We start from the raw sequence: 13,701 nt of genomic DNA on the forward strand, positions 1-13,701 counted from the left end.
TTATTAACAATCATAAGCCAGTTTATTTCTCTGTTAGTAAATCCTCTTTCATTACAGCAATAGAAACCAAACCCTATTTTTTAAGACCCTGTACTGTAAGGATATTTAGTGGCAATAGCTGACCTGCTATGAGCTCCACACAGTGCAACTTCACTGCAAGAATTGTCCTATTCCGTTGAGAATCTACAATCATCATTTTAATGAGAATCTACAATCATCATTTTAATCATCATTTGACAAGCAGAACAAGGAACAAGTAAGCTTTACAACAGAAAATGCTTCATTGTAAGTATGCTTTGCTTCTGCAGAAGATGATGATGTCATATAAAACTGGCTACGGAGGGAAATGAAAAGCTTATCTTGTGTGCTAGGAGATACCTGAGGTGACACATTTATTTCGATATACTACTCTGCTGCAGCTCAGCCTCTCACAACTAGTTTTCAAGGAATGTCCACATAAAATATTTACACTGCACACATGAGAGAAAGGGGAAGAGCTAGATGCTTGAAAACAATGCTCGACACATCCTAGATTTCTTCGCTCTTTAGAGGCAAGCTTCTCACACCACACCCATGCTGTGCTCTTACTTAGATAAACAGCAGTTCTGTACATGAAGCACTTTTTGGATCCCAGCGGCGAGGTCCAGGGGAGTTGGACTCGCTGCAGTGCAGCTCACTGGGATTCCTGCCGCTTCCAGGGCTTCGGCAGTCGTGGGACCGATGGCAGCAAACTGCAATGACGTTGGTCACAGTTACAGAGCATAGTCAGGCATGGTGGCAGCTCTTAACTAGTTACTTAGGTACATGTCCTTCCTTCTTTGCTGACACTGTGTCAGCTTGCATGCCTGAGCTTACTGAACCGTTTCAAGTTGAAGATTTTCCGTATTAAAAACCACCCATCAATTGAGCTACTAAGAAATTACTTAGGAAAGATGATTATTTATCTTGTCGTTACAAATATTTAAAGCTCTTAGTCCCACAAAACAGAAAAAGTGAGAGAGATTTTATTATGCCTCAGCCTGTAATTGCTGATTCAAGCAACAGCTACTCACACCTTCACATTACTAAGAGAAAATAAAGCCTATACTCCATGGGGACTGAGTAAGTTAGCTGGGGAAAAAAACTCTAGGTGAAAACAATTACTTCTTCCTTTTTTAAAAAAAGGCTCTCAGCCTTTTTAATATATTATAATATAATAAAATAACATTTGTATTTGCTATCTATGTGTTTGCTATAACCTGTTTTTTCAGAGACAAACACAAATGAGAAAATGAAGGTTTGTAATGAGTGTAAGCAGCTTTCCTCTCTTTCGCCCACCCTAAACTTACTCCCTATTGTATTTCACCCCTTTTACAGAAAAGATACCTTGATCTGGTTGATAGAATCCCCGGAAAGCTTCTGAATGTGCTGGAGACAAAATCTGACACCAGATGGACTGAAGAACACAATGCTTGCTGGAACTCCCTGAGTAAAAGTAACCAGAGGTTGGCACAGGCCACTCACTCCTCAGCAGTGCAGCAGTACACTTGCACGTAAACCCCTTCCACTGCCTCTCTAGGGAGGTGAAGTGTTTCTATTGATGAGAAGCAGCGGTTAAGCCAACAGACAGGGTTTCTGGGGGTGCAAGCAGCCTGCCAAACCCCCGTTATACTGCAGAATGCTGAAATGCAGGTGTGACTTTAACCAAATACTCCGTCACACAAGCAGCTGGTGATGTGTACTGAAAGTGGTGTGGAGCTGTACTCGTTTGAGCAAGAAAACTCAGCAAGTTATTTCCCTAAACCCATTCCCACCTGTCTCAGTTCTGCGCACATCCTGTGTTTCCCAGCCTCTGTGGTTTACCCTAAGTTCTGCCCGCCCTGAGACGCTCTGGCAAAGATGAGGTGATGCCTTAAAACTGCAGACCTCTGGCAGGGCTTTCTCTCTCAGAATAAGCCTGCCTTAAGATAGCAGCAGAAACCATCTGCAGCCAAGAGAGAACCCTGCAGAATTCTGTCTGCAGCGAAGGTTCCAAGCTCTCGAGCTGCAGACTCAAAGCACATGTTGCCTCTATCATGATTTGCTGTCTGACAAGATATGCTAGTTCCACTCAGCCTGCATCTGCTGTTGGTTTATAGTGCATGACTTGGAGGCTGGCCTCAGCTCACGGAGGCCACAGTGACAGTTTAACACAGTGCTGTTCGTTGTCTCACAAAGTGCTAAATGCTTGTCATTTCTTGTCAGCTCTCCGTGTGCTAAACATAACCACGACATCATCAGTTAAGAACAGCTAAAAAGTGGGTGAGAAACATGTTTTAATGGCTTTACACTGACACAAACATCTGATTGCAGCAAGCTGAGAGTTCCATAAAAAGTTACCAAATGTGCTATTGACTCAGTTTTGTATCTGCTCTAAACTAATTACTGTGGAGCTCAGCACTGCAATACTCACATAGAAACACCAGGATACTACAATGTATCAGACTGCCCACGCCATAACCTGTTAGGACCTCTTTAAAATCAATATGTAATTTAACAAGAAATTAATGTACAGATTTTAAAATGAGGTGGAACATGCTCAAGCAGGCCAAGTTTCTGTAAAAAGGAAAGGCTGTATTTTGAATAAAATTAATCCTAGATATCATGTAGGCTCCTACAAATGGAAAATTCAGAAAGCCAATCTTGAAAAAATAAAAGCAATTATTAGTACCTTCAAATCTTTCACTATGCACCAATCCTCGCTTAGTGACACTTACCAGATGGTTTTAAAAAGAGAAAAACATTAATAATTCTAGCAAATATATCTCAATACACTTGTCGACAGCACATCACTTGGAATTCTAACACTTAAAATGAGATCATTAATGCCTTCATAGATTGGATAATCGGAGAAGGAACATCGAAACTATGTAGCACAGATTACTACTGGATTCTGATTTGTAATATACAGCAAAGATGTCCAGTGATAGTTCAATTACACTAATAAAAATTAATAATAAAGCTGTTCAATAAATATCCTCACTAAATGTAACTTCTGACACGGTATTACTTAAAAAGCAGTCTTGTCCAGCTCAAAGGAATAAGCTGAGTATATAATTATATATGCAGTTATCTTCCAGAAATTCTGAAGCACACATGTATATTGAAAGTCAGACAAGATGTGAAAGGTTTTGTTTTCTTCTTCAAATGGAGGCACTGCGTCTTAGGCTTGTTTCCAATTGCCATAACAAGTAACTGAGGGACTCACTCCCTGTCTGAAACTTTTGCTAAAGGCTTTTCTTGGTAGTCAAGAGGGAAACAAAACCAAGAAGCCTATGCAGGATATTCTTGTATCACCACAAGTATCACTTACAGACAGCTGAAAAAAAGGAGCCTATTCTGCTAGGTGTTAGCACGGACCTCGAAAATCCTCACATGACATCAGCATCCAATACCTGTTGTGAGAAGTAACTGCTCAAAGATTCTTGCAGGTCCGCGTGTTGGGTTGTTTGATAAACAGTAAGGCTTTCCAGAGGTACACCTGGAATCAGGATATACATTCATAATTAAGCAGGGTTTCATTAATTTCTATTATTTCAGTAAAACATTCTTCAACATACTAATTGCACTTAAGCGTACTATTTTACGCTAAAAAGATACAGAAAAAAATTCTGTGAAGGATTTGTAGGTATTTCTAGAGTTGCAAGGTATACTAAAGCATCTGTAATCGTAGGACCTCGAAGCACACTGGAAAACTGGCAAGTCTTGCAACGTTTCTGTGAGTAAGTGACCTTCTGCCTCAGAGAAGAGAACACACGTGAAGAACAAGGCAAATAACCCGGCTCACGTCACGCCACCACTCAGTCCCAGAGCTGTGGGCAGCAATCCAACCTCACAGCTTTTACTCCCATCCTCTAACTTCTAGCCAACATAACAGCAAATTCCATTTTTACTGATCCAAATCTGGTTCACAAGCTTTAGAAACAACTTTTCTCATAACTGACTAATTAAAATGAGGCTCTAAGGACAGTTCAACCTTTTTCTCTGAGTACTGTAGGAAGCACTTCTCTCTTCAGGGCTCCACAAGGAAAAAGAAGAGCTGAGGAATTAGGTTTCTCTCCTGTAAACACACAAACAAGAACTTTAATTAACTTCTGTCTTTATGAAACACGATACATTTAATACATTTTAAAGGTATCAAATGTTGAACACTGCAGTAAATGCTGCATGCTTCATCACAGCCCTAAGATAACTAAAAACACTTGCAGTGCAACTGCATCCACAATTCAGAGGACAGAGGCTACTTTGCATGTAAATTAAAAAATATTCCACAACTATAATACCAATACATTGGCTAAAAAGATCTCATGAAAGATAAACTGCATTTCTATTCCCCTTGCCATTCTACAAAGCAAAACAAGTACTGTGCAAGTTATCTCCTCCTCCTCAGAAACACAATCACCTTCCTCAATTTTATATTTAAAATCTTAGTCCCACGCAATACGTGACAGCTCTCTCGAGATGAAAGAATGTTCAGGCAAACAAAGAAGAAGACAGAAATATTTTGCTGAAAAGTTTCAATCTATCTGAAAGTCTTATTTTCGTACTTCCCCAAGGAAAAATGATTCTACTTCCAGTGGATATCCTCACTTGCTCTTCTCCTTTAAAATGGAAGTGACCTCCAACCTTAATTATTGTTACATTGCCAACATGTGAAAGGAGAGCCTGGACGGACCTTTCTGATACATGGCTGGTTATAACTTAACTCATGCAGGACATGATACCCCTGGGATGCAGTTTCCATAGGTTTTGTATGTTTCTAATACATTATCAGAGGAGTAAACAAATTCTGCTTAAAAAATACCACCAGGTAACAGTATTCATGTCACCAGCTCTTGGGTTACACCTCTGCCACTCCCTGTCCCCGTGCACTCCGTGTGCGCCTGCGCGCCGGAGGGAGGAAAGGGCCAACCCTGACAATAACCACCACGTTGTGAATGCAAACCCCTGGCTTGGGAAGAATGAAACAGCACCGTCTGTAGGGGATTCTCAATAATTGGCTGGGTTTAGGGCTTAAACTAATCCTTTTGGAAAGTTTTTCACTACTAGATTTTATCTAATAAAAGTGAATATTGATACTTTGCAAAAGATAAAGAGCATTTTCATCGAGGAAGAATCTTCTTCCAGGCAACTAGCGATAGGACAAGAGGACATAGCCTCAAGCTGCACCAGGGGAGGTTCAGGTTGGACATTAGGAAGCATTTCTTCTCAGCAAGGGTCATTAGCCATTGGAAGGGGCTGCCCAGGGAGGTGGTGGAGTCACCATCTCTGGAGGGGTTTAAGAAAAGCCTGGACATGGCACTTAGTGCCCTGGTCTAGTTGCCATGGTGGTGTCAGGGCAATGGTTGGACTCGATGATCCCAGAGGGCTCTTCCAACCTGATTGATTCTGTGATTATGTGATTTTTGCTAGGAATTTAAGCAGACTTTTTTTTGCACAGAGTTTGCCTTTTCTGTAAATAACAAATACAGAGAAAATTTCAAGATGAAATTCTACACGACTTTGCATTCACCTTTCAAATAAATGGGAATTCCTAAACACATTATTGTATTACTAATTCAAATATGTTAATACACGTGTTTAAGAGATGACTACTAGAAAAATAAATGTTTTTTTTTAAGTGCAGGAAGTAGATTCTTGGTTTATAACAGTAAGTGTCAGACATGCCTCAGGGGAAAAAAAAAAAGAAAAGAACAGCATGGTAAAAATCACATGGAAAGACCCTGGTAGGAGTCAGCACAGATGTACTGGACTGTCCTAATTGCACGCTGAAGTTTTATTAGAAGCCACAGATATGCTTGTAATAAATTACAGGGAGGAAGAATGAACTTGGGACAGAATGTAAAAGAGATTTTAAAATAATAAGATAAACCCAAAATATTTCAGCATTAAGCCTCCTACACCTCATGTCAGTTAATTGAAATGTCAATGTGATAACTGTAAAGAAACACTAATCCTTTCTGACTTGTGTCTACAAAGCACAGAAGAATTCCTTAGCAGGCCAGACCAATCCAACAAGTGTTGGCCCCAATGGTATCCCTGCTTCTGTAACCAACACAAATGTTTTACACTGTAATAAAAGTAAAAAATATTTGCCTTGAAAAGAGAGTAAAGCTAGGCAGGTAGCTAAGGAGTAAATTCCCTTATTTTCCCAATCACTTAAGCTGAAGTGGGTACCAAAGCACAAAAGGAAAATAACAAAAGAAATATCATTGCTTCAGATTTTATTTCTATTCTGACAATTGTAATGATATAAAAAATTTAGAGCTATTCTTTTCATTTACTTATCGCTTTATGTATAAACAAAAATAAATATATACATAATAGGGAACATGATGTAATTTAATCTGTACTTCAGAGGTTGTTATAAACCACTTGATAAATTGAGAGTGCATAAATACGCACAATCCAATAAATCATGGGTATGATTATATGTATCAACAACAGGCAGGCTCCGATGACTGAAATTCCCTGGTGGGTTATCAAAACTGAAGGGCATTCAAAGGCAGTAATTTCTGCAAGGATAATGGCAGTGTTGCAGCATTGTGTTAATTTAACTGGCCTGCTGGTGTTCAGGGATGAAACCACCCTCAGCAAAAGGCTGTAAAACACTCGGATCTCTCTTCCCCAGGGGTGGCTACCACAACCTGCTGCTGGCTCCGGGCTGAACTTCTCTGCTGTCACCAGAAAGTGCTGCTCCCTGCCCGGCTCCCTCTGTGACTGCCAGCTCCCAACTGCAGGAGGGCACAGGCAAAGCGGGGAAACAGCCACGGGATCAAACACGGGCACAAGGAACAGCGTCCGTGAACCGAGCAGCTCCCAAGGGAGGGGGAAGAGCCAGGAAGATCCTCCACTGGACTGAGAAAATAACCAAGAAGAGGTTACGATGCAGTAACTGTGCCAGTCACAGGCTCACCATTGAGGAATTTCCACCCCTGGTATTACACACGGTTTTCTCTAGACCTGATCCTAGTTTTTTTGCACATTCATTCAACACAAGAGGTATTTTTCTCATCTTCCTTCTCAAAAAAAACCCTCCTTCTGCAAACTGGCAAACATTAATTCATTACTGAAACTAGTTTTCCTAGCACTAAAAAAAATCTTTGTCTTTGTTTTAAAATACCTGTTGAAGAGCAGATATGGGTTATTCGTTACTTATGGCATTTTTGTGTTGAAAATTTCATTTTTAGTTTTCAGAATTTATTATTTAATCTTGTGTTGACAACTATCATTGTTATCATGAAATATTCCATATAGTTAAAATATGTTGTTTGCCAATGAATTAGAGCACTCTGCCCATAAAAAATACTAGCCAGCTCCAATCAATTCTTCTTCTACCTGTAAATCTCTGCTACTACACAAACTTTGCTACTCAACACTCTTTCACTTCTAACGTTATGCCTAACAGCCAAAAATAACACGCCAGCGTTCTTGACGTCACTCCCACTACTGAAGCACCTAGCACCTTATTCAGCAAGTTCATAAAGTGTGGTCAGCAGCAGGGCTTTTAAACCAGCAGATACAATAATTTATCCCACAACTAGAATAATTGCACTGATTGTCATTTGTTTCTCTGACTCGTGTTAGCCAAAGGCAGACTGGCTGAGGAACGTGGCTTTTCGAAGCATTGGTCATTCTCTGTTCAATTAGGGGATGCTGCATGAGCCTCTGGATGAAGTTTTCTGTTTCCCTTTTTAAATTTGGGGCAGAAAGTCCTTCAGCAAAGAACACAGCTCTGTATCAGAACGAAAGCTACCCTCCAATTTCACTACAAGGCTCCACTATACAGCTCCCTGCTTTCTCACGTGAGCAGGGATGCACCCCAGGCCTTATAAAAGTACAAAGAAGGATCTGCCAGCTAACAGGTTGCTGCTGAGATACTGAACCTTAGAGGTGATTTTCCTCTGCTACGAAGATGATTTTAGCAGAGTTTCAGAGAGCTTGGGGACTAATTCTGCTGACTTGTTTTGGTAACTGTTCCTCCCAGCCGGAGGACAGACACTTTGAAGGCAGCATGCACCTCAGTCGTGGATCCCCTGGAACACCACGTGTGTCAGAAGCTCTGAGGTCGAACTCATTGCGCTGGCAGCTCCTGCTTATGGCATTTTCACCCAAGTTCTATAACCCAGGCTGTACAAAAACGCAGCCCCTTTTTTCACAGCTTGTACTGACCCATCCACTCAAAAAATAATCAGCCCCTAAGGCTAACAATGTTTCTTATTACTATCAGAAATTTTAACAAATTATTATAAAAAAGAAAGAAGGAAGCAGACTAACGAGTCTTTTAAAATTACCCAACAATCTGATAATACATTTAGAAACAGCAAACAGACCACCATTACAGCTTTAACCATAACAAAATGGTTAAACAAAACATAAACCATCATTTTAATTAACTCTTTCTGCAACTTCTTCAAAACTACTCTCCTTCAGTGCTGAAAAATAGATTCCTCTGAAACCACGTGTTCATTCTGAGGAAAGGAGTCCCCCTTATCTGCTTTGAGCTATGGCATGGTGAAAAACCCCCAGCATCCACTGGTTTGAAGCAAGGGAAGTCAGGTCACCTGAAGCTCACAGAGGATCAGCACAGCTACAGTCATGATTATTTAAATCTTATGATTAAGCAGCAATTTCCAATCATTACAGCTCTGATCGTTTAGTAAAAAAAACCCTTTGTCTACTGGGTCATATAGTATTATTAATTAATTACAGAGTCTAAGATTTCAGGTAAATTAATATTTTGTATAGGTATTTCGAAGTATTTTTAATTGTATTTTAGAGATATCCCCCACATTCCTGGAAGCTGAATTCACGGGTTCTACATATAAGAGATATATATGGTATGTACTTCCCTGCTTCAGTGTGCACTTGATTTTATTTATAGGAAATTCTGAAACAATGGGAGGTACATTAGCTTAATTTAAGTAGAAGATTTTTAGATACTTACTTGAGCAAATATATTCAGCTAATTTTTCAGCATTTCCAGACTTTTCTCCTTGTGGAGTAAGGCCAATTTCTTCCACTATAACCAAAAGTAGCAAAAAACATGGAAATCAATGAGAACAATTCAGATTTACTGTCACAGAAACATGGGTTGAAAAGGGAGAGACAACTTGATCCAAGCACACAAATACTTCTTTGAAAAGCAAAAAAATTAGAGTAACATGCTATGAAAAATTCAATTTTGGCTCTAGGAAGACATACATGGAAAAAGTACAAATGAAGAATTCTGGGGATTGATGAGCTGTTTTGGAGAGTTTTTAAACTCTCATACCTGAAGCAGTGAAACAGAAAGCACTGTCTGACCACGCTGCATGGGCTGCAGTTCCTGGCATGGCTTGGCTGCAGCCAGCTGCCCCATGAGCGTATCACTGTTCCTTGAAATCTGAGAGTCTAACACTGCAATTAAGTAGGGATACGATGAATCCCTGAGCAGTTAACTAATCTGGGACTTCATTGATTCAAGGTGCTTGTCAGGTGTCACCGGTTGGTGATCCAGTGTTGTTACCTGAAAAAATATGCTTTTCATAGAGGTAGCCAGTACTAATCCGAATTATTTTTGGAGTAGAAGCAGAAAAACATCAAGACTCTCAAAATTTTCAAATGCTACTCTTCGTAATATTTCCTGTGTGGTTCAGTGGAATTTGCAATTTTGCAATAAGGCTCTCATAAATTAAAATCTATGTTGCATTTTCGTTATGCACATAAAATATGTATTGCATCAGATTGAAAGCAGTGTCAGGACAAATAAAGCAGCTGACCCACTGAAGTCAGAGACGTACACTGCTGACTTCTGTTTGGCAAATGCCTCAAGGGAACACTGAGGGAATGAAGGGCCAGTGCATCACACTTCGTACAATCTCAGACAATCATGCTATAATCATCCAATTTCATTTCCAAAGTGAATGAAAAAAACCACACGTAAATTAAGAACAAAAAGGGGTTTGTCTTTTCTGACAAAATGTTTAAAGTAGTTACCATCACATTACAATAAAAGTAATGAAAAACAGAAGCTAGATCCTTAGATGAAGTTAGCACGTCTAGTCCTAATATATACAGTTGGATACAACTACTTGTTTTCAAAATTATCCATTTAAAAAACTTACATATTTTTTTCTAAGCACCCTTGAATACCAGCTAATATTCCAAAAACTGTACTTACAAGACAGATTTATCTAAGATTTCTTCTTTTAAACCCCAGCTTACCTAGAGAAGCTGTAGCTTTTCCTACCACGTATGCTGGTTTGGTATTCCATCTTTGTTTAAGAGATTTTGACCAGGCTGAAAAACATTAAATTAAATTTAAACACGTGGCAACAAAATATGAATGCTAAATGAGTATTTGGACTTCTGTTTAATCTACAAATACAGCAAAATAATAATAACTAATACTCCACTATTTATTTCAGCAAATCTGGATGTACAGAATGAATTTTTAATGTATTTTTTCATTGTGTAAATAGCAGTCTAAAACATATTTTTAAAAGCCTAATTTGAGTAAACAGTTGTTAGCTGCTTTTGTTAAGTAGCATTTTTAATGCACACTTGCCCTATGCCAAATCACATGCAATTTGCAATGTTCATTTCTGTTTTGTCATTAAGAATTTTAAAAAAGCATCAAAACCCATAGGAAAAACCTGCTCATAGTACAAAGGGAGACTTAGACATACAAACTGATGGTTTAAAACTGAGGGTTTAGGCAAAAAACAAAAATAATCTTCTAGGACAACAAATAAACGGGTAAAAATCTATATCCATGCACTACAGTGTTCTTTAACACAACTCTTTCGTATACAAGAAAAATATAGAAACTGATTATATTTTAAATACACACCAAAAACAACTTATCAGCTCAGAAATAAAGTGTACCAGAGACTAAAACAAAATTACTAGCAAACGTTTTTCCTCCTTCAGGCAGTAAGTTTGTTATAGATTACACTTCTTGGATCCAGCTACCTGATCCCTATCCCTGAAATCCTAATGGGTGAAAAATAGATATGATAAGTCTTTATTATCTTGTCTTAAAACAGTACAGCATGGGACGCTGAGTTCCTTTCTAGTATTCTTAGGGAAAAAGAAATTAGAAATAGAAACTACAACACTTAAAAAAAAAAATCAGAGGAAACTATTCTAAAGAAGGAAAAAGGATTTATTACCTTTGAAAGGAACTCAAATGGAAACCAAAGACTCATTTTATTGATTAAAATATGTATTTCAGCAGCTTCCAAAATTCCTCATCAAGATTAGGGATGAACTCTAGATAAGAGATTACCTATGACCAAAAATCCTAAAATATAGCCCTCTGCTGCTGAAAATGCTAAAAAACCCTGACAGTGCTTACTGCTTATGCAAGAGTGTAACCTTACTCACTGTACATTGATTAGTACGACTACAGCCTAAATATGGAGTAGATAAACTAATGATACAATTTAAGTGCACACAGAAACTCGAAGCCAGAAGTTATCACTTAGCCTAAGAATTCAGAAGAGTTTACAAGGATCTGATAGATCATTGGTATGGTAATTTCTATTTAGCACTCTGCAGGATTCTTGCAACTAATCTGTTGGCTTTTACGTATCACCATTTCTTCACTGCTTTTTAGCTAATGCTTAATTCACTTGAGAAATTTCATATTCAAGACAGAGAAATCTCTTTTTCTGCAAGACTTCATATGAATTATATAAGCAGAGAAGTAGCAGTGGCCAGTTTCTATAACATGCTCCTCTCTTTAAGGGTGAAAAGTAGTTAGCAAAACTAGGCACTGCAGCAAAATACTCCTTATGCATGAGATAACCACAACTGAAAAAGCCCACACTAATTAGCAATTTGCACCAAAAGCTCTCTTATTTTTAAGAACAGTGTTAAGTTAGGAAAACCCAACCCTTAAAAGCTCAATTTAGCACAAGGCCTTCATGATGCCAAAAGAACTACGAGATACAGCTTTTTTAAAAAAGGCACGCTCCAAACACCTACTGGGGGGTGAAATAAAATGACAAACTTCACCAAATACTGAAACAGAAAGACCAAGGAATATAAATATGCACTTACCTTCATTTTTACTATTCTCTTTTAAACATATCTTGATGGCTTCTAATGCTCTTGGACTGGTAAAAACTAGGCCTCCATAACTTTCTGGATGAGAGAGCTACTTATAAACAGTAAATTTAAGAAGCAAATAAAAAAAAGAGTAAATAAATTTAAAAATTCAGTTGATCAATTCTTTATAATCTTGTGAAGAAGAGAACAGCTCCAATAAATGACTGAAATGGGCAAATACTTCGTTACTATCAGCAGCCAGAGTGTTTATACAAGAAATGTATAACAAATCTCAAATTCAGAATGAAACTTGCACAGATTATATTAATTCTGAGAATCTGTAGGAACAGACAAGGATTCCTGTCACTGAAATGAGCTGGAAGGATGGGCGAACGACATAGGAGGTACTTACAAATTCACACAAGACAAATGAACTGTTATTCCAAGTAGTAACACAGAGGGTACTACCCAGACAGCTCCTTGCCCCCTGCCCCTCAAAGAACAGTGAAGATTATTAAGGGGCTCTCAAAGATCAGCACAAAAAAAGGACAAGTGTTCTTGGATCACTTGTAAAAGCAGATCATGATACATTCAAACACCTAACAAAGTTCAGTGCTGTTGGAGAGTGTCAGTAAAGGGAACCTCCCTCAGAAAACCGTTTCAACATTTTAAAATTAAATACATACATTGAAGAAAGAGTAGAAAGAGACCATCGATTGTGCAATTTTATTCCATGTAACTAGGAGACGCAGTACACAATTTCAGTACAGTAAGGGTGAACCTTAGCTAACCTTTAGCTGTCACTGCAGACTTCTAATTTCTTGTTGTGAGAAAATGCCACAATACCTGCGATTGTCTACCGTCCCTCAACCTCAATGTGAACTCTGTCTGACCAACTTCACTCTTTGACAAGTACGGGCAACCTACCTGATGTTGGATACAGAATGACAAAATCAATCAGGTTGGAAGAGACCTCTGGGATCATCGAGTCCAACCATTGCCCTGACACCACCCTGTCAACTAGACCATGGCACTAAGTGCCATGTCCAGGCTTTTCTTAAACCCCTCCAGAGATGGTGACTCCACCACCTCCCTGGGCAGCCCCTTCCAATGTCTAATGACCCTTGCTGAGAAGAAATGCTTCCTAATGTCCAACCTGAACCTCCCCTGGCGAAGCTTGAGGCTGTGTCCTCTTGTCCTATCGCTAGTTGCCTGGGAGAAGAGGCCGACTCCCACTTCACTACAACCTCCCTTCAGGTAGTTGTAGACTGCAATAAGGTCACCTCTGAGCGTCCACAATACTGTATTGTGTTGTATGCAGTATGGTACTGTACACCACTGTGTTTGTGGACATATAAAAAGAGGTACAACAAAGGGCATTATTAAATCAAGGTAAGACATGACATCTTGGCAACCATGGCCTAAATTCTGTTGAAATAGAAGCAAACGGAAATAACTTAAAACTTACCTTTTCAAATAAGCTTTCAAGAGATACGAATTCAAATGACAAAACTGGAATCGAAGTCGCTTCAAATCCATAGAATTCTAATTCCTACCAAAAAAAGTTTACAGCTCTTGAAACAGATTTCAAACAGTAGTGTTTTCTTTTTCAAAGACTTGACTAAGTCAGCACAAATATTTATTTTT

The 13,701-nt window shown here is 38.8% G+C and overlaps 1 protein-coding gene across 1 annotated transcript in view; it reads right to left on the reverse strand.

The window, feature by feature from the left end:
* UROS (uroporphyrinogen III synthase) overlaps positions 1 to 13,701 on the reverse strand; it is a 20,280-nt gene continuing 6,579 nt past the window's right edge. Inside the window, exons 3-10 of the mRNA XM_068400112.1 lie at positions 13,523 to 13,606; positions 12,067 to 12,163; positions 10,225 to 10,299; positions 8,966 to 9,040; positions 3,995 to 4,078; positions 3,414 to 3,499; positions 1,366 to 1,464; positions 1 to 731 (exon numbers count right to left, since the gene is read on the reverse strand). Coding sequence (XP_068256213.1) covers positions 585 to 731; positions 1,366 to 1,464; positions 3,414 to 3,499; positions 3,995 to 4,078; positions 8,966 to 9,040; positions 10,225 to 10,299; positions 12,067 to 12,163; positions 13,523 to 13,606 — 747 coding nt within the window. The 3' untranslated portion in view covers positions 1 to 584. The remainder of the gene's footprint in view (positions 732 to 1,365; positions 1,465 to 3,413; positions 3,500 to 3,994; positions 4,079 to 8,965; positions 9,041 to 10,224; positions 10,300 to 12,066; positions 12,164 to 13,522; positions 13,607 to 13,701) is intronic.

Source organism: Nyctibius grandis, chromosome 4 (genome assembly GCF_013368605.1).
Source record: "Nyctibius grandis isolate bNycGra1 chromosome 4, bNycGra1.pri, whole genome shotgun sequence".
NCBI lineage: Eukaryota > Metazoa > Chordata > Aves > Nyctibiiformes > Nyctibiidae > Nyctibius > Nyctibius grandis.